General features: G+C 51.1%; 2 protein-coding genes across 5 annotated transcripts in view; one reads left to right on the plus strand and one right to left on the minus strand.

Moving 5' to 3' along the window:
- LOC144945859 (uncharacterized) overlaps positions 1-6,936 on the plus strand; it is a 28,456-nt gene extending 21,520 nt beyond the window's left edge. For all 4 annotated transcript variants that reach the window (XM_078874451.1, XM_078874453.1, XM_078874450.1 and 1 more), the window contains 3 exons: positions 2,266-2,401; positions 3,708-3,789; positions 5,048-6,936. In XM_078874451.1, the coding sequence (XP_078730577.1) occupies positions 2,266-2,401; positions 3,708-3,789; positions 5,048-6,234 (1,405 nt within the window). In that variant the 3' untranslated portion in view covers positions 6,235-6,936. The remainder of the gene's footprint in view (positions 1-2,265; positions 2,402-3,707; positions 3,790-5,047) is intronic.
- Positions 6,937-18,023: 11,087 nt separating this feature from the next.
- The window catches only part of LOC144945860 (tropomodulin-1-like), a 33,314-nt gene continuing 30,223 nt past the window's right edge, over positions 18,024-21,114 (minus strand). The window contains exon 10 of the mRNA XM_078874454.1: positions 18,024-20,185. Coding sequence (XP_078730580.1) covers positions 20,139-20,185 — 47 coding nt within the window. The 3' untranslated portion in view covers positions 18,024-20,138. The remainder of the gene's footprint in view (positions 20,186-21,114) is intronic.

Consider the following 21,114-nt stretch of genomic DNA (forward strand, 5'->3'; position numbering starts at 1 on the left):
CGCGCACGCCTGCTGCATTTGTTACATAAAGGTTACGCAACACGACAAACAGCCGCGTTCCACTCGGTAACCGATTGCTGATATTGAGCATTTCAGGTTGTCTCGCCAAGATTTTTATTTTGTGTTTAGTCGTCGGGGCTGTCTGGAGCTGGCTTACAGGGCTATCTAACAATAATAATGATAAATTACGGATTCTTTTTTCTGTCAATCGAATAATCTATGAAGTAGTCGATGGCTAATGTCTGAGCATACTTCACCACGCTGGTCAATGCGTGTTGGCGAAGTGGGGTGCGCCAGGGAATCGGTCATACATGACGCCGCGTGGAGGCGCAACGATTGGCGATGCTCGACTTGCAACCCAGGGAGTCGCCGGTTCGATCTCCCGTCGCGGGGGTTAAAATGACGGTGCATCTGCCCAAGCCGGCCGGCACGTTTATCTCCGCCACAGTTAGCCGGTCGCGCTTAGGCAGGTCCACGTGCGGTGGTGTAAAGTGGGGGTACTTGCTCTCGAAGGCTCGCTCGCTCGCGCTCTCTCTACTGGGATGGCCCCTTCTGCCAGCAGTGTCGTGAGCAGGAACCTGCAGGGCTGCGCCTTCACCCATTGCCATATGGCCGCGAGTAAATGTGAAAGGCGCTCGAGCAGCAGTGCGTATCGCGTTACCCGAACGCGCCCCATTGTTAGACTCGCGTTTAATTAGCCTGGTTCCATCGATCATCGATAACCGCCTCCCGTGTTTAACCAGCGCGTATTGACAGGCCTCGGGCTGCATCAACTTGGCAGGGGTAACCAAAAGTGCCGCACGCTTGCCCCTGATGTTTCAAAGCCGCGTTTCGCTGATCGCAGAAAAATGCGACGTGGTTCGAGCGGATGGCTCCCTTCAGTTAGGTGGAACGCGTGGTTTCTGCCATAATGGCGTAGCGCGGTGTTTTCTTTATTGCAAGGCCCGCCGGCCACTGGCAACCCCTCGTGGCTTTTAGTGCGACCCCTGAAGCGCGGCCCCCGACAATACACAACAACGCCCCCCATCGTGCTGTCAAACCCCAATGGTTTCAAATGTGCAGCGGCCCTCACGCTGATGTCTTAACGGCGAAAGTGGCCCCCCTTCTGATAGTTAGTGAAGAACGATGGCGTAGGGATTCAAAAGTAATTTTATATCCTGCTGTTTCAGGCCTACTATTGAACATTGTGCCTACGTTACCAGTTACCACCGTCATTCAGTGAATCATTATCTTCAGATGATGTCTGCTGTGTCGTCGATGACTACACTGGTCAACAAAAAAAAATAATTCTGGCCTGGACTTTTGCAGCTGTTTGAGACTAATTTCAGGGTGCTGATTCCAAATCTGATCTCAGATTTGCTCTATCACATCATTTTTATGCTATCAGCATACCCTATTTTCATTGATTTTACCCGAAATTAACTTTGTCACTTATGATTGCAAGTTGTTGCGAGTCAGTGACTGCTTTAGTGTTAAAATATGGTGCTGTATTTTTAGGACAGTGTGTTTATAATATCATTTTATGTAGATATCCACATTTATTTAATATTTTTCTTCTGCAGTTTTTATTGAAAATGCAATATTTTATATCTCAAAAACCTAATGTGATAGACAAAAACTGATGCCCGATTTGGAATCAGCCCCCAAAAATTACCTTAAAACCGTTGGAATACCTAATGCCAGAAAAAGTGTGTTGACCAGTGCTATTGCGGTGTGTTGGTGGAGTTTCATGGGTTTTTTGTGGATTTCTGATTAATTCAGTTAAGTGTGACAAGTGCTGGGTGGACTGTTACATCGTGGGATTTAGAAAGACAGTGGCAACTTGGGGAGGCCTTCATCCAACAAGAACTCACGTACTCTTTGGTTTTTTCGGTAAAGTCACGTAGGTAGAAAAATAAAATAAAAAAGAATATATCACGACGTTTCGATCGCAACTCACGTTCGATGCTAGTAGGCCTCCCCTCCCACTCCCGCCACCACCGCCAAGCCGTGCGGTTAAATAATTGGTCGTCGGTGGCTTCCTCGGCCGGAGGCAGGGGGGGCATTTCAGAAAACTCTCCCATCGCCAAAACCGCCACGCCAGGAGATCGAATCTACCCTCTGCATTGCACGTCCACCGTGCCAACCATTAAACCGTGGCACCAACTCACGATGTGAATTTTTTAAAGCGTGTTGGTGGGGTGGGGGGACCTGCCCTACCCTTCCGTGCCCCCCCACCATCTCTTCCACCCCCCCCTCCCGCTTTAACCGCTGACGTCCCCGCAGGCCGGGCAGTCTGGGGCTGGTGTCGTACCCCCTGGGGCTCGCGACGGGGCCGTCGGGAGAGAGCCCGGACGGTTGGTGCCCCACGGAACTGCCGCCGCCGTACGAGGCCGCGGTGCTCGGCAACGCCTTTCTGCAGGTGACCAACCCGAAGCCGCCGATGTCCCGGACACACGCCACCGCAGTCGCGGCCTTCATCTTCTTGGTTCTTTCGGTAAAGTGACGTAGAAGGGAAATAATAAAGTAATAAAAATTAAACATAATAAAATAATCAAAATTAAACATAATAAAATAATTCTCACGACGTTTCGGCCACAACGCAAGCAGCCGTCCTCAGCGTCTGAATGGGACGCTGTCTCCCCGACAGACCTGGTCTTCGCCTGAGGACGGCTGCTTGCGTTGTGGCCGAAACGTCGTGAAAATTATTTTATTATGTTTAATTTTTATTATTTTATTATTTCCCTTCTACGTGACTTTACCGAAAGAACCAAGAAGATGAATCCCTGCAGTCAGGAAAGCTTTAAATCGAAATTCAGTCGCGGCCTTGCCACGGCGTTCCTGGACCTGCCACGGTGGGGCCTGGTCTGCCACGGTGATCCCAGACTTGCCCCGCTGGTCCCGGACACGCTAACGTAAACATTGTCCTGGGTGAATAATTCATGAAGTGCCCCTTGGATATAGACACGGGATGGAGTGGTGGGGCAGTGGTTAGCGCCACTGTTGGTGATGGTGGGGAGCATAGATGTTGGAACATAATACAGTACAACAATAAATGTTGTCAGCCTGCCCTCTTCATCCCCGAAGCAGTTTTAATGAGTATGAGTTATGATAATTGGTTTTTTACCCTTCTATCTGGCAACAAAACTAACACCTTTTTTAAAGGAGTCATGTTTGCATAGGCCACAATACCTGCAGTCATAATGCAAACAAAAAACATAACTCTGATAATTTATGCACTGTCCTTGAAGTTGATTGGTCCACACCCGAGACAGCTTTCCTTAGAGCCTAGTCTCACATGGTGTTGGACCAGATGACGCCAAAAAGCCTTTTGGCAGGTATTGTGGTCTATGCAAACATGACTCCTTGTAAAAAAAAGGTGTCAGTTTTGTTGCCAGATAGACGGGTAAAAAAACAATTATCATATTTTTTACTGGCAAATGAGGTTCCAATGGTGAGTATGAGTTAATCGCTCGGCAATAATACAATAATAATAAAAGGGAAAGGCAAATCCTTGTAATTGCTTGCTCAGTTTTCCGCTGGCAGAATGGTTTCCAATAAAGCTGTAGAGAGCCCCTCTCAAGGGTATTTGGTCTACTCTTCCATGCTGGTTAGATGTCTTGGAAGAGGTGGGAACACGCACACCCGAAAGGAAAGAAAATAACCTACCTCATCTGCCGGGGGAAATAATCTAATCATTACAATGTAATGTTTTGTTTGTACTGCAGACATCCAGCCTTGAAGAGCAGATCACAGACACCTCTTCGTACACGATGAGCAACTACCATCACATGGCGTGCCACGGCGGAGGTCAGAACGAGACGTCACCTTCGGTTTCACATGTGTGCTTGCATGTTTTGCCACAAGTATGTGTGATTAATGCAGACTTGATGCCTTGCAAAAGGTGTCTGTTTGGTGTTTGAACATCTGAACACCACCGCCAGAAAGGGTAAAACCTATTATTATTTGAAATTTTAATTAATAAAAATAAAATAAGAAAAATCACGACGTTTCGGAGACAACACAAGTCTCCGTCATCAGGTGGGACCGTCACAGCCAGATTTGCCTGATGACGGAGACTTGTGTTGCCTCCGAAACGTCGTGATTTTTATTATTTTATTTTTATTAATTTTTATTTCATTTTTTTACCTACGTGACTTTACCGAAAAAACTAAGATTATGAATCCTTGCAGTCACGAAAGCTTCAAATCTAGAACTATTATTATTTCTTCATTTTCAAGATTCACCATGATCAATCCACTGCTAGGTGAAGGCCTTTTTTAGAAAAGAAACACGGGAAATGGACGTGGGCAAGTCCAAATGGAGAAATTCGGAATGAGATTTGACTTGATTCTCATGGACAACCCCAAGATTACCAGATATGTCTCTGACCCCAACCCACGCTTTGTCACGTGAGTTTTATACGGAGGAATTGACAGACGTCAGTCAGTGAGAGGGGTGTGATTTTGTTTATTTTCATCATCGTAGCCCTTGTCTCTCCGAATGGCGTCTACGACTGCGCTCGCGATGTCGATTCACCATCCACAGCGGACACTTGGATCTCTCGTAGGGCAGTGCATCACCTTGTGTTAGAGGCTTGCTCGAGACACTTCTAGACCTGGAACCATCACTGCACGCATCCCGGCCACATTGGCCGGGTTTCTCGAGGGGAATGTGTTTGACTTGGCAAACACAGTGCTTATAATTTTAGCTGTAAATCTGAGCCCTCGTTTTTTTGGGCTATTATTGGATATCGCCGCTTCACTGCGTGCTCATGTGTGACCTGCTAAAGGTATGTGAGAGATCGTTTGGCCCCCCCGGTAACCCTGTACTAATTCAACGTGAGTTCGGGTCGCGCCACGCTGTTGTTTGGCGCGACGTCCGACACTTCGCTCCGCGTGCCGGGAACTTCTTCTGAATCCAGTTCCCGAAGAGGCTCCCGGCACGACGAGCGAAACGTCGGACGTAAGCACGGCCGCGAGAAGCTACGCGGCGGATAGCGTTCCCCGCCCCCCACCCCCCCAAAAACGCCATGGCCACGGCCGCCCTCACCGACGACTCCCAACAGGCCAAAGCCCCGGAGCGACGTCGGCGGACGGGACGGCGAGCGACAGCGAGGACGCCACGTCGGCGGGCTCCTACTCGGGGCGCGCCCAGGGCTCCACGCGCTCGCTGGAGCCGTCGCCCAGCACCACGGACGCGACGACGCCCACCCTGGCCAGCTGCTGCAGCAGCCTGGGCGCCAGCGACTCCCCTGCGGAGGACGGCGACCGCTTGCCCGGCTACTGCGAGCGTTGCGGCACGCTCGCAGCAGCCGCCGAGGTTTTCCTCGGGGAGGACGAGGGGGTGCCGGACGGCGTGCCCGGGAGGAGGAGGTGGACGGGCTCCGGCGACGGCGCCGACGCGGCGAGCGAGCCGTCCGCGGCGCCGGCGGCGTGCTCGTGCTTCGGCGAGTCGGGCACGGAGACCGACCTGACGGCCGGCGACGACATTTCCGTCGAGAATTTCCAGAGGCGGTGCTGCTCGCTCGAGAACGCCGCCGAGGAAGCGGCGAGGAGCGCGGAGGAGCGCGGCGAGGACTTGCCGGGCAGCCCGGGGGAGCAGGACGACGGGTGGAGGAGCGGGGACGATCACGTGGAGAGAGGGAGGAGTGGGCAGGAGGAGGAGGAGGACGAGCGGGGTCACGGAGGGAGGAACGGGGAGGAGCAGGGTGAGCATAGGACAAGGGAGCTTGGGCAGCTGCAGCACGAGTGCAGCTGTGCCGAGTGTCGGTGCGGGGAGGTTTGGGGCATGAGCCCTTTTGGCGCGGGCATATTGATTGTACAGCGGGCGGAGGTTCGTTTAATTTCTCCTGGCAAAAGTTCAAACCCTACCACCTCTCGCACTGCATGCCAGCGAAATGCAACGGGCTCCGAGCAGCAGCTTCAAGCCAACGGGCCCGCGGCTCTGCGCGAGTCCGCGAGCAGAACGCGACCAGACGATTGGGTCCCGGACGATGAATTGACGGAAAACGTAAACGTCGCATACGCCGCGGCAACGGCGTGGGCCGGCGAGGCGGGATGCCGCGGAATGGACGGTGAAGCGCAAATTAGCCAGGTCGCGGAGGAGGAGGCCGCCGCGCAGAGTACACCGGTCGAGGAGGATGCGGAATTTCCTCCTTTGATGACCGAGCCGGCAGGCATTGGCAGCCCGTCCGTGAGCCACGTGTTGGAGCCCCAGCGGAGTGCCAAAACCCCGGCCACGGGAACGCCGTGAAAGGGGCTCGCATGGAAACGGGAGAGAACCATTTTCGACGTCTCGAGAGCCGAATCGACGCTGTGAAAAATCCCTTGGGGATGACGCGAAAGAAAGCCGTCTCCCCGGTGAAATGTACTTGCCATGCGCGTTGTTGCCAGGAGGATCGTAGGGTGCTGGCGTTTAAGGTTCTGCCAACAATACGAAGGCAAGTATTATTGGTCCCGTTTGATTGTAAATAATTAAATCTATGCAGTTCAGGATTCCATACCAACGTCCGATTACGCCACCGTTCTTTTTTGTTTCTCCCCCCATCATTTCTCCTTTGTTCTTGTTGTTTTTTTATCTGTTTCCCGTCCGCTTCCATTCGTTACTCCATCGAAAGCTGCCGTCGGGAGGAGGACTTGGTTTCTCGCTGAGGCTTGTTCAAGCCAAATGTCGTTCTTATTCGAGCAGGGAGGGAGAGATCCCCAAAGAGGGATCATCTAGCCCGCTGTCAACTCGGTGCACCCATTTAATCAGTTTCGTCCTTTTTCCATACTCTGTGTGGAATCATGAAATGGTATCTTGCCCGTGCGTGCGCACGCACGCAACCCGTTTTGAACGCCTGTGGTTATGACCTCTTGAACACGTTGCGGTGCATCATGTATTGTGCCAGAAGTAGGGCTCTCTCAAGACTGTTTTTAAATTAAATTCAGCAAAAGATTCGACTGAAAACGCCCAACCGGTGGTGCTACTGGGAAACGACGTGGATTATGTTTTAGGAGTACATGGATTGTCCGTAGGAATATCCACGGTGTGATTTTTCTAATTTATAAGCAGATTCTTTCTTTTTTTAAACTACCGTCGAAGAACGATTGTGATAAATTATTGGTAATTCAATACTTTTCTTGAAACATTTTACAAAGGGTTGTCGCGTCGAAACCGGTGGGTTTTGTTCGCCGTTCTCTTTTTTTCAACAAACAATAAGATTAAACCTTGGCTGCTAATTGATGCAAAGGCGCGGGTTCCGGATATAAAATAAAATCTAAACATGAAACATTCAACGAGCAATAATGATCTGTTAAAAATATTTAATAATCCAAATAAGTTAACCATGTGGCTACATCAGGCATCACAAAATTCCAGAAATTAATATTTTACAAACGTAAACATTACTGTGTATCTTCTTGGTTCTTTCGGTAAAGTCACGTAGAAGGGAAATAATAAATTAATATAAATAAAACATAATAAAATAATTCTCACGACGTTTCGGCCACAACGCAAGCAGCCGTCCTCAGGTGAAGAACAGGAACAGATCTGTCGGGAAGAAAGCGTCTGAATGCTGTCAGACGCTGTCTTCCCGACAGACCTGTTTTTCACCTGAGGACGGTTGCTTGCGTTGTGGCCAAAACGTCGTGAGAATTATTTTATTGTTTTATTTTTATTATTTTATTATTTCCCTTCTACGTGACTTTACCGAAAGAACCAAGAAGATGAATCCCTGCAGTCACGAAAGCTTTAAATCGAAACTACTGTGTATGTTTTTTTTCGCAGTTGTGCATGGCACCCTCTACACGATTTCGGGCCGTGCCACGATGTCCGACGTTACCGCTCCATGCGCTAGGAGCTTCTTCAGGAACTGAATTGCCCATTCCTATTCAGCAAATATCTGGACATCCCGTCTAAGAACAATTCCCGAATTCAAATCAGGAATCAAGTTCCTGGAGAAGCTCCCGGCCACGCAGAGGGAAACGTCGGACATCATGGCAAACAACAGACCGGCGCGAGCCACACATACGTTCGCAGAGCTCATGTAAAAATTTCCTCCAAGATGTGACTTGTCCGATTTGCTTGCACTTTACTCGCTCGATGTGATTTTAAATACGCTCATCAGCTTTGTGTTATTTAGTCAAGGGTTGATGGATAAGTCGAGTGTAACAGACTTGTCCTCCCGTATGCGCTATAGCTCTCGATTCTCGTGATTTGATGACTGTTGTACGAAAATATCCAGGTGCTTTGTGCAAATCGTGCGGTCGTGAGAACCAAACTGTACGCACGTCGTGAATGTTTTACCGTCAATTCATATTTGCACTTTCATATTTTCACGCGATTTAATTAAGTAACCATGCAATAAGTCACGGAGGGTGTACGTTTGTGAAGGCCTGCGTTTTCGAATTCGGCGGTTCAACGCACTTTATTTTTGTATGTTGCTGGTATATTTTTTTCTTTTTATTTTAATCTCAGGAACACTTGAAATGGGTCAGAATTTTTTCGTCATTCCCGTTTTTTTTTCGTCCTTTATACTTTTCTATCGGCTCTTACGATTTCGACCGCCGCAATAAGACGATTTGTAAAAAAAAAAACCACAGTCCTGCGACCCCCTCCCGCGGTGCGCAGAACACGCGCGGCTAACGAAGCGACTCTCAAGGTCAACAGGGCGCGCGGCGGGAGAAGAGAAAAGACGGAAAAATGCTTCAATTCACGGATTGCCAAGCGGGAAAAAACAACAACACGCGCACGCGCGCGCACCTAGCTCAAGTACTTAACCGCGACGATGATCGTAAACCGAGCGGTGACGCGGTTAAAACCCGAGCGTTTTATACACTCGAATACGGTTTCGTGTCAGTGTCCGCGACCGTCACGCGTCTACGTAAGATAACGAAAACGCGCGGCTGCTGTGATGCAATAATGTAAAATAAAAGCGAGAGAGTAAGCGGAGCGGTCGGGTGGGGTGGGTGGAGTGGCTCGTGCGCTCGGGAGGTGCCGTTGGGAGTCGATGTTCTTGAGCCGTGGCACGGCGGGCGCCTTGGGACACGTGTTCCTGTGCGCGTTCCTGTGCGCGTTCGCTCCCGCTGGCGGAGCGTCCGGGGCGATGAACCCGGCCACCCGAGTTAAGATTCCCGCTCGCGGCCAACGCCGGTGACGATTATCTGAACCGGTGACGGGCCTCCGCTAGGTCGACTCAGCCTCAAAATGCGTGGCTGGTGCGGTGCGTAAACGTTACGACTGGGACAGGGCGTGGTGCTGGCCACCCGCACGTTCGTGTGCCGTGCCGGCCTTCGTAGGTGCTCGCTAACAGCACTTGCCCCAATAGTCTATCGAGGCTATATGGGGGATCTTTGTCTTTGCTGCTGATGGAGCGGTGGGGCTGGGGGGTGGACAGTGGAATGATGGGGAGGGGCCGACGGTGGAGGGAGGGAGGGGGGCGTTGTATGTGGGGGTGTGGGTTGCACTCCGTGCGGGAGGGGACCCGCGGGTGTGAGAGGCAACGTGGGGGGGGGGGGTACAGATGGCTCGCGTGGGGGTGGAGCAGCCCAGATGCCCCCCCCCCCCGAATTCTTAGGCGTCCAGTTGTACGTCCGATAACATTTCTGAGATTTTTTTTCATCAGTTTAAAATTGTACAGAAAATATCTCTATTATAATTCGCGGTCGTGCGTCGGCAGTGATGCAAAAGCAATAACACCATCGTGAAGAATCTGATTAATTATTCTCAAATGGATAATTGCTGAATTTTGTTGCGAGAAATGTTCTCCGATTTACCCTTCAGCTGAGACAATAATTGGCGCGTGAAACGCTTGCACATCACGTGGCAATTAACTCGATCGGCTGTGTCGAGTAGCGGAGGGGTTTTCACGACGCGGATTACGCAGCCCAACAAGAAAAAAAAATCAGCAATGAATCGTAATGTTATCTGCGAAAAGCCGGCGTGTTGAGACAATTCATAGTTGTCGATGCATATTTATTTATTTTATGCTACGTTGACAATTAAATCGTGAACACTTCAAAAAAATGATGTAATTTCCCGAAAGCATTTGCCTCCTCCGAAATGTTTATCTCCGGGCGCGCGGGGATCGTCGTACAGTGTGCGACGCCAAGAGAAGACTTGGGGAGGCATCGACCAGGCAAGAGACTCGGGGACATCAGTCAGTCTCACCTAACCCTCCGGCACTGCGGCAATTATACAAATTGACGGAAGCGTCTCACGGTCCAAAAGAAGAGCGGTGGTGACAGGGAGTGAGGTGGGAGGGGAAGAGGAGAAGCCTCCAAAACAAAGGGAGCAGCGGTTTTGTTGTTGTTTTAATTAGGGGATGGAGACGATGGTACAGTAAGGATATGATTAAAGACATTTTTGTGCCGGGTCAGTTTCCGTGATTTTTGATTTGTGCTTCAGACCCTTTAAAGACGCGGGCGATCAATAGCGTAATCATGAAGTGGCTTTTTAAACCTGGGCTTGGTACGCGAGCCAATTAGAACCGCGATTCACAAGGGAATAAATCGTCCACTTTTCTTGATAAGGGACCAAGAAATGCTCGCGAATTACCGCCGCGTCGAACGCGCTCGCTCGGAGGAGCTGACGTTTTAATCCGCACTGGGATGGCGAAGGTGTAATCAGCCTTCGTGCGTGAAACCACGGCCATAGTCTGGAAAATAGGGCATATATTCTAAAACTACCTCTATGCATTTTTTTTACAACCCTTACGTATATTAAAAAATGTTTGGTGATATTGGGGGGGTTTTTTTGGTTGGCCATCAAACAAAGACGGTCGCTGCAATCCGCACTTTCATGTGCGCCTCTGCGTCTGTCTGGAACGCGCTTGCCATATTCGGAAGCCACTGGAGCTATACACTGCTGCATCTACATTGAACATTAATTTATTTAGAACTGCTATTCGTGTTTAGTGTGTTGTCCTTCCCCAGCACCTCCGATCAGCGTGGTTGGTTACGTACGGTGTGAACGAAGTTCAACATACATACACAGTGGTGCAAAGGGACAATTTACAAAACACTGAAAACGACAGTCAATAACACTGTGGCCTTCAAAGGAATAATGATATATAATAGACGACGTTTTGGGCAATGGCTCTTCATCATGGCACATACATCGAGAGGCGAGAAAGACTGGATAATACTGGTAGGAACCTCCTGGTTACACCAGCCCACAGGGGATTATTGTGTCCGTCCGTCGTGCATCAAAAAATGGGATGGGTGGCGCTGGGTGGAGAGGGGAGGGGAGGGTGGGGCTGGGTGGGGAGGGGCTCGGTGGGGAGGGGGGGCTGGTCACTCCGTGGTGCCCTTTTAAAACTCAACGTTTAACCTACTCACGTCGGCTTGTGCCCGCCCTCACAGTCGGGCATATTTGCGGAATACACCACGCCGCCGTTGACACTGGCCATTGACCGAGCAACCCAACGTTCCTACCAGCTCCCTCCGCAGGAATGTGTTAAGAATTGGAGAATGGACTCTTCACCATGGAGCCTTGATAATTATATATTTTTTTATGTTTCCCGATTAGCTGTTTTCAATTGGCACGCAACTAGTTACCAATTTATAAATATTGAGCACCAGACAGTGGCGTAGCAGCGACATTATCAGCTCAAGGGGTGCAGCAATCGGTCTGGTGAGGGCCTCAATATTTGATTCGCGAAAATTTGCGGAAGCCAAACATTACCGCTCGGATTAAATTAATATGTGGACCCTAAATAAATGCATTTTCATAACAAAAATGTTTTATTAAACGGCGTTTAAATAAGTGTGTGTTCTTTGACGCTGTTGTTGTACACATAGCTCCCGATTGTTGTCAAGGGGGTCCCAACTCGTAGCTTTGGCCACCAGGGGGTGACCAAGGCACCCACTGCCCCCACGCTCGTTATGCTTCTAGTTCCAGACAAAGCCTTCAAAGTAAGCAAACAAATCATTTTTAAATACTCGTTTGTATTAAAAGTAAAACATGATTCAAGGTTGTCGTCACGTTGCATTACGGGCGTATCAATTGTGTTGAAAATTTTCGATTTAAAGCTTTCGTGACTGCAGGGATTCATCTTCTTGGTTCTTTCGGTAAAGTCACGTAGAATGGAAATAATAAAATACATGACTTTACCGAAAGATTTCGATTTAAAGCTTTCGTGACTGCAGGGATTCATCTTCTTGGTTCTTTCGGTAAAGTCACGTAGAAGGGAAGTAATAAAATAATAAAAATAAAACATAATAAAATAATTCTCACGACGTTTCGGCCACAACGCAAGCAGCCGTCCTCAGGTGAAGACGGCTGCTTGCGTTGTGGCCGAAACGTCGTGAGAATTATTTTATTATGTTTTATTTTTATTATTTTATTACTTCCCTTCTACGTGACTTTACCGAAAGAACCAAGAAGATTTACCGAAAGAACCAACAAGATATGTTGAAAAACTGGAGTGAAACCTCCGAAATGGAGCTGACGGTGTTGGCTGTTGGCTGTCGGACCAGGAGGAGCCATCTCCCTCCATCTCACAGCAGGGGGCCCCCAAGCCAACGACACCGCCAACAGAACGGGCCCGTTCGCACCGCCCGCTGCATCAACCCATCACCATCCCACCGCATTCACCCAGAGCCACCGTCATCGGCGGTGGAAGGGACGACGGTTAAATGCTGGCTCTAGATTTGAAGCTTTCGTGACTGCAAGGATTCATATTCTTAGGTTTTTTCGGTAAAGTCACGTAGGTAAAAAATTAAAATTAATAAAAGTTAAATAAAATAAAAAATCACGACGTTTCGGAGGCAACACAAGCTTCCGTCTTCAGGTGGAACTACGTGACTTTACCGAAAAAACCTAATAATTTAAATACTGGCGTTTTGTCTCGGCGTCTTGAGCCAAGGAAGGACGGGGAAAAGTGTGCATTTGTCGGATCCTTACCCGCGAGCACCTCAAGAAAGACGAGGCAGTCGAGGACGATTACAATCCATTCATTACGGCGCTCCGCGGGATTGAAGGCAAATAAAAACACCACGCCGCCAACGTCTTTTCAACCGCACTGTATTCACACCGATAGTGGCCCACACGCAGCGGAACACTGCGTGTTATCGCGCGGAACTTGGAAGAGCGAAGCGAGAATGGAATGGGTGGGTGGGTGGGGGATGGATGGATGGATGCAAGGGAGGCACAGTTGGTTTTCGTGTGGAACAAAGGACCTATGCTTGCGAGAGATGTGAGCGAGCCGCTGATGGTGTCTCTCTGAAGCGGCTATTTTTGGACCGCGGTGCGGTTACAGGGAGTGTAAATCACGCCGGCCATAAATAAATCAGCCAGGCAAGGTCCCGGGCCTGGATTCCTAACCCACTAAAATTAGGACCACCCCCTATCAATTATCGCTGAATCGCCCGCAGGCAATGGACGGGTCCTTAAAAGAACATTTTTGAAAATTATCTTTATTTATTTGTTGTTGGGTTTTTTTATTTTCGTTACTTTGCAAAAAGCCGCCAGAATTTTTTTTTTTCGTTTTTAGCGCTGGTGCCATATAAGAGCATGAAAATAGCGGTGATGTATGTCGCTTGGATTGGTGAGCGCTAACCAACGGCGCTGGGGTGAGGATTAACGAGCATTTTCCCCCGGGAGGCATCGTTTTCTGCACAGCCAATGCAGTGAAGCGTGGATAACCCAGAGCCTCTTATTCAATGAGGGATGTAAATAAACATCGCCAGTGTGGGCAGATAGATCGGTGTACTGCAATTGCACACCTTAGATTTGCTAACAAAAAAACAAGGGTTACATTTTTTGTTTTTACACAAACCCCAGTTCATTATTGCGCTCGGATGTGTCATTCATTTTTACACGCTTTCTTTTAACTCACTCTGTTGTTGTCGTTGTATCCTTAAACCTTGTAACTCAATTTTTACCCACTTCCCAATGTGGTATCGACTGCAAACTTGGCATACTTATGTCATACTGATGACAATATATTCTATCATAAAAATATATATTTTTGTAAACATTCTTTTTTATATGTTATGTTTCGGCTTGGGTCTAATTGTCCACGGTCAACTGACGTTGGCTGTAATTGGCCACGGTCCCTTACGTTAATGCAAGCTTCGGGGCCACTTCCTGGAGTCGTGGAGTTCTTCCATTACTCGTACGGTACATTTCATAAAAGCGTGTTTTTAAAAATGTGTTTTTTATTACTTATTAACTCCTTCTCCTCCTCGTGGGTGCTCTTCATTTTCAGTGCCGAGTTTTTTTTTCAACGGTTTCACTTAACCTGACTCCGATGTTTGTCGTGGTCAAATCTTGTAATCAAAATGTAGTCTACTTCCCGTTGTCCAAATTTTGCACACGTACTCAGAACCGGTGACAATGCATGCCCGGCATTAATTAATTAATAAAGTAATTGGTTCTTTTAAAGCAATTGACATTTTGTATGGACGACTTATACTGGTAGGAACCTCCTGGTTACACCAGCCCACAGGGGATTATTGTGTCCGTCGTGCAGGGAGGGGCTGGGTGGGGAGGGAGGGGCTGGGTGGGGAAGGTGGGGAGGGGCTGGGTGGCGAGGGAGGGGAGGGGCTGGGTGGGGAGGGTGGGGGGTGGTGAGGGTGTGGCTGGGTGGGGGGGTGGGGAGGGTGGGGCTGGGTGGGGGCTGGGTGGGAGGGGTGGGGCTGGGTGGGGAGGTTCTGGTCACCCCGTGGTGCCCTTATTAAACTCAACGTTTAACCTACTCACGCCGGCTTGTGCCCGCCCTCACAGTCGGGCATATTTGCGGAATACACCACGCCGCCGTTGACCCTGGCCATTGACCGAGCAACCCAACGTTACTACCAGCTCCCTCCGCAGGAATGTGTTTTAATTAAAAATGTATTTGTGTAGGTCAAAAACGCCGCGGTCCAGAAACTCTGCAATCGCCTCGACCAACAAGTAGGTGCCACGTGTCTCAGGCGCGCCTGCTCCGTGCCAACGAGTTACGCAAGTAATCAATGAATTCAAGTCAGCGTTGATGTGGGAGCAGTCGCCGCATCATTGACGTACTTCTCGACCGCGAGTCGAACGAAGTTGCGAAAAAAACTTATTAAACTTCATTCCTCTGTATGTCGTGGTCAAATCTTGTAATCAAGGTGCCGTCCACTTCCCGTTGTCCAATCGAGTTAATTACTTTTTAGTGCAACTATAAAATAAAACCTTTGTTTAAAAAAGAAATTGTTTTTAAGGAGTTTATTTTCACAGATGCCCAGTACGCAAAGTACGCGCCCCCCACTATAGAGGAACACCGTCAAGCGCCAGTGATGCAGCGTGGTTTTCATGGGCCCTGTCCGATTCGCCCCGAATTCATAGGTCCCAGTGCAGTTCCACCGCTTGTACACTCGATAAGCACAGTGGCGTGTTCCCTTTAAGAGTTAAACCTAAACTCAACTATTTTTTATTTTACCAGGTAAGGCCCACTGAGCTCCTTTGCAGAAGCCACCTGGCTATCACAAATGACAGCCCTACTGAAGTGGCTTATCAATGTGGACATTTATCGCCGCAAACGACTGCTCTAAACACACGTTGTTTCTAAACGTGGAGGTAAAAACCGGAGAACCAGGAGACAAATCCGCGTGACCAGAGAGAGCGAGCGAGCGATGCGCAAACCCGAAATATACAGCAGCAGCAGCAGGCGTCATCGGGGTCGGGATCGAACCCACGACCTCCCGCACACCGGGCGAGGGAGTCAACATCTCCGAGCCACCGGAGCTCGACACGTGCGGGGGGCAACAACGTAGTGTGGCACACAAGGTGGGGGGGGGGTGGGCCACACTACGTTGTGGGGGGGGGGGTGTGGGGCACACCAGGTGGGGGGGGCACACCAGGTGGAGGGGGGGGGTGTGACACCAGGTGGGGGGGGTGGGGCACACCAGGTGGGGGGGGGGTGGGGCACACCAGGTTGTGGGGGGGGTGGGCCACACCAGGTTGTGGGGGGGGGGGGGTGTGGGGCACACCAGGTGGAGGGGGGGGTGTGACACCAGGTAGGGGGGGTGGGGCACACCAGGTCGGGGGGGTGGGGCACACCAGGTGGAGGGGGGGGTGTGACACCAGGTGGGGGGGTGGGGCACACCATGTGGGGGGGGGGGGTGTGACACCAGGTTGTGGGGGGGTGTGGCACACCATGTGGGGGGGGGGGTGTGGGGCACACCAGGTGGGGGGGGGGGCACACCAGCGGCACCACTTGGTTGTCGGGTAAGACGATTTAAAAAAAAAACACACAGCCACCCACTGCGCCTTTTAAAAGCGACCGACTCGGCTGACAGATTTCTCGTCTGCTGCCAGCCTGGCTCGACAACCCCGAGGGGGGCCCTTGGGGTGACTTTCCCCGTGCGCCGAGGCCGAACGCACGGACGGAGCAGGCCGCTCTCCTGCCCCCCACACCCCGCACCCCGCACCACCCACCGCACTTCCCCCCAAGAAAGGCGAGAAGAAGAAGAAAAAAAATCCAACGCTTCTCCTCCCTTCGCTTTGGACAGGAGCGAAATTGATGGAGGGCATTAAAGACGCAACGCAATTGGCGACTCATGACCATATTTTGTGAGGCTACTGAGCGGGGGGAGAGAGGGGGGCTAGAAAGCCCTCTCCCCCCCCCACCTCGTATTTTTAGAGCCGCGCAATCATTGGTGAATAATGACGCGGGGTGTTTTACTTCTTCTCCTTGCTGCTGCTGCTGCTCCTGCTGCTGCATTGCGAACCTCAGGCGGTGCGCAATCGGCATCGGCTTACAAAGCCCGTCACGTGCCACCACAGCGAGCTCGCACCGTGCCGCACCCCCAAGACACCCTGCCGCAGAGTCCCATCCATCTCATCATCAACACCACCACGCCGCCAGCACACCCCAGCACCACGCCAACCCCAGCACCACGCCATCAAAGCACACCACACCCCAACCACCACCCCACATCACGCGAGACGCTTCCACACTCCAATCCAACCTCTCCCAAGACCACCACAATCCCATCAAGACCCACCACAACACCACAACCACAACTCCACCCCACCCCCTCCCCAACACATCACAACACCCCAACCATTCAAGCACACACCCCACCACATCACACCAAACCATCCCACCTGTTCCCACCCCAACCACACTCCGCCAATCTACCCGCCCACCCCTTTCTACCCCACTATCATACATCAACCACTCCACTGCACCAGCACACTGCCCACCCCACCACGATGCACGCCAGACAAAATTAGCCCGACAACCCAGCAGGCGCTCAGCAGGCATGGACTGTACTGCTCAGACGGGCAGAAGCTGCTCTCACCTCCTATGGCACGGCCAAGTCTACCCACAGGACAACCACTTGATCACATTGTGGTCGCTATTTTATCGACCCACGAAGGGATGATAGACCGAGTCAAAACCCCAACCAGGATGGGACCAAGCAAACTTCCGATCGCGAGCCGCTCGCTCCACCTGGAAGCCGGTTGTACGGTACACAACCTATGTGTCCTACTGTACACGGTTGTACGGTACACAAACTATGTGTCCTACTGTACACGGTTGTACGGTACACAGCCTATGTGCCCTACTGTACACCCAAGGTACATACAGTGCTGTGTTAAAATCATTCGTGCTGGTGCTTGCACGTGACATTTCACAGCGACGAACAACTTTAAAACATTGGCACCGAATACATCGTTGGATTGCCACAACGCGAATAAAAGCACACGTGCTTTTTTGTTGTTGTTGATGAACAATGCCAGTGGAACGCGAGCCCTCTCCCGAGAGAGCTGAGGAGGGCTTCTACAGGGACCTCCAAGTCACGGCACAGCACCACGGCACAACAACACGAGTCGGCCGGGCTCCCACGCCAATCCCCCTCCGCTCGCTTCAGCACATCTGGAGTAGATTTGTAAAGATGTTTCTGAAATCCTGTTGTGCGGGGCAGCGCGGGTAAAGATGGGCATCATGCCTCCTCCTTCACTCCCCAAGTGTTTTGTTCAAAACCTGGCTCCACGAATTCAAGAAAACACCGCTCGCTCTCAAGTTTCAGCCGGTGCTCGCAAAACAACGGCACACACACACACACAAAAAAAAAACGACGTTGTTTTAAAAGGAACTGTATTTGGCAAACGCGAGCACTGTGCGGGAAGACGCGCTGGGCGCGTGTACATCTCTACCAACGTCGGTAACAACATCGCGACTCCGAGCGAGCGAGCGAGCGCCGGTTCCACCAGGGACAAGCGAGGAAGGGCGGTAGCAGCCCCATCGCCCGGCACGCTAGCGCACCATGTTCCACTGATGAACAGCAACAAAGACACGAAGCCCACGGGACGAAAACGACGCGGCCGCTGCCGCTGCTCGCCATTTCTTCCCACGCTTTGTGTCTGCGCTGCTGGGCGGAGGCAGCATGGGGGAGGCCGCAGATATTAACTCTAGATTTGAAGCTTTCGTGACTGCAAGGAATCATATTCTTAGGTTTTTTCGGTAGCTGCATCAAGGCTTGATGCAGCTAATTCGGCTGTGACGGTCCCACCTGATGACGGAGACTTGTGTTGCCTCCAAAACGTCGTGATTTTTGTTTTTATTTTATTTTATTTTCATTAATTTTGATGTTTTACCTACGTGACTTTACCGAAAAAACCTAAGAATAGATATTAACTCCCGCGGCCGCTCTGGCGACTACACAAGCGGGCCTCGACGACGCGTCTGTCGTGCCTCTGCTGGAAGGCGGGGGTCGTAAATTCCGAACCGGAGAGAAATCCTGCACCGAGGCTTGCGTCGTCATCGAGAGAGGACAACGCAGATAATCGCCACGCAAAACCACAGCGCTGGGCACGTTAGAAGAATAAAACGTGAACGCTTTGTGCGGGGAATACCTGCAGCCCACGGCATCAGCGATGCGAGTCCGCACCTCCTGGCTCTCCGATGTGTTTTTGGGTTGAACCGTGCGTTGTTTGGCAAACGACGGGGCCGTAGTTTCGCTTCTTTGTGCTGGGCAGCTTTCTTCAGTTCTTCAGGTCCCGACACTCGGAGCGAATCGTCGGACATCGTGCCGCACCCCACACGCATGACGACCTGGAAGCACGTGGTGGACGGCTTGACAACGCAACGGCGAACACCTACGCAGTGGCCTACGTCCCATTCGTAATGCTCGTGTCACCGAACGTGAAGGCCAACTTGGCCTGCATACGATACAGAATCTTTCAGAATCATAATCTTCATTTAAACCGGAGGAATCCGTGGAGCTACTAAGCTCTTTCTCAGACCATGCGGTCGAGATGCTCGCGGATGTTCCGTTTCCTCATTTCAGCCTCGGGGGGCTCAAGCGAGACCCGTAACCCGGCAGGGGCACGGCCGCCCAAGTGGCAAGGCGACCTGAGATGCGCCGCGCCAGGTGCGGCCGCCGCGATATCCGAGCGAGCAACAGACGCGCAGCCGCTCCCCGATGTGCTTTTCGGGTTGCACTGCGCACGCCGTTCGGTACGACGTCCGCCGCCACGCTGCACGCGTTGGGAGATCGAACGGGAACTGAATTTCAGAATTCAGTTAAGTTCCCAAAGAAGCCCCCAGCGCATGCGGCGAAACGTCGGACGTCACGCCTGACGGCACGCGGTGCAAACCGAAGATGCGTCGGGAGCGCTGGCTGTACGGCACAACCGCGATTACCTACGCAGTAGGATAGGCAGCCGCTCTTAAATTACCTCTACAGGGCACGGCAGCTGCAAGGTGCCCGACAAGCATAACCAGCAGAGCACCGACCTGTTTCGGCAAATTCGACATTCGCTTCCTCCCCAGGACGATCTCAATTGCGCACGCAAGCTCAGTGGCTAAAACACACAGCGCAACGTGAGCACACTCGGCTTTCAACGCACACCGCTAGCAAGCAAACGCCGGCGCAAACACACTGCGCGGAAGAACGGCTGCTTCGCTACACCATATTCATTACCAGGTAATGAATATAACGCTGTGCATGTGACATTAGTTGTTGCTTTCAAAGTAAATTTGCGCACCGGCATGGAGTTGGGGGGAGGGGGATACCGTTCGAATTGACGAGCCGCCGTCGTGCGAGTTAGTTCTCTGGCTGCATAAAACGCATCGGCCGCAGCCCTGTCACCAACGCAGCGGAACCAGAGATGAGTTTACAAAAAAAAACACATTTTAAAACGAGATTTCCGTGGCTCAGTCTGGCCTTGGGTGGAAACGGAAGGCTCCACCGCGCAGCTCAGACGCCCGTGGGCGACGAGGGGACCCCAATGCGCTTCCTGCGAACTGCGGACACACAAACACGCCACACGACGACAGCGACGACAACAATTATTGGTGCACACCGGACCCTGGGTCAATGACAACCGTCAATGTAGTAGTAGGTTTTTACCCTTTAAACTGGTACAAAACTGACACCTTTATACAAGGCATCATGTTTGCAATAACCGCAACACAAGCAGTCAAAATGCAAACAAAAAGAAACAACTCTGATAATGGTAATGATATGCACTGTCCATGAAGTTGATTGGTCCACACCCGAGACAGCTTTTCTTAGAGCCTAGTCTCCATTGGTGTTGGACCAGATGACGCCAAAAGGCCTACAACTCAAAGACAGCGCACCATCAGAGTATTGAGAGCTCGGGGTAAGCATTTACACTATGAGACCTCCTTTACCAGGGGCAAAATATAGTAGTAGGTTTTTACCGTTTAAACTGGTACAAAAACGTCATTGTGAGACCTGCAACGGCAATCACAATCCAATAATCGTCGTTTGAGAAAGCAAGTTAAGTGCACGTGCTGCACTTTTGTAAATCCACTGCTGGACGAGTGCCTAACCAAGGCGCTTGCGGATTGCGGGGGGGGCTATCCGACTGTCCTTCGTGGCCATCGGTGCGGGTCGGTGAAGGCGGGAAGCACAGACGTGGGAGCACAGCAGTGCAGTGCAACAACGAACGTCGTCACGCTGTCCTCTGCTGCCCACGACGTCGCCAACGGTGCACTGCTAGCGTTGTTTGCCACACCGTAGCGGACAACGGTCGCAATGCAGCAACACGATGCTCACAATGCTGATGTCATTATAATTGCCATTAACCCGAGGACTGTTATGGACATAGCAATGTTCTCACTGCACAGCCCATCCCAAGGACAGCTCTTGGCATTGGCTACCTAAACGGGCACCACTATGAATTACGCACACTTTGAATAAACAGCAA

This window comes from Lampetra fluviatilis, chromosome 39, assembly GCF_964198595.1.
Source record: "Lampetra fluviatilis chromosome 39, kcLamFluv1.1, whole genome shotgun sequence".
NCBI classification, from domain to species: domain Eukaryota; kingdom Metazoa; phylum Chordata; class Hyperoartia; order Petromyzontiformes; family Petromyzontidae; genus Lampetra; species Lampetra fluviatilis.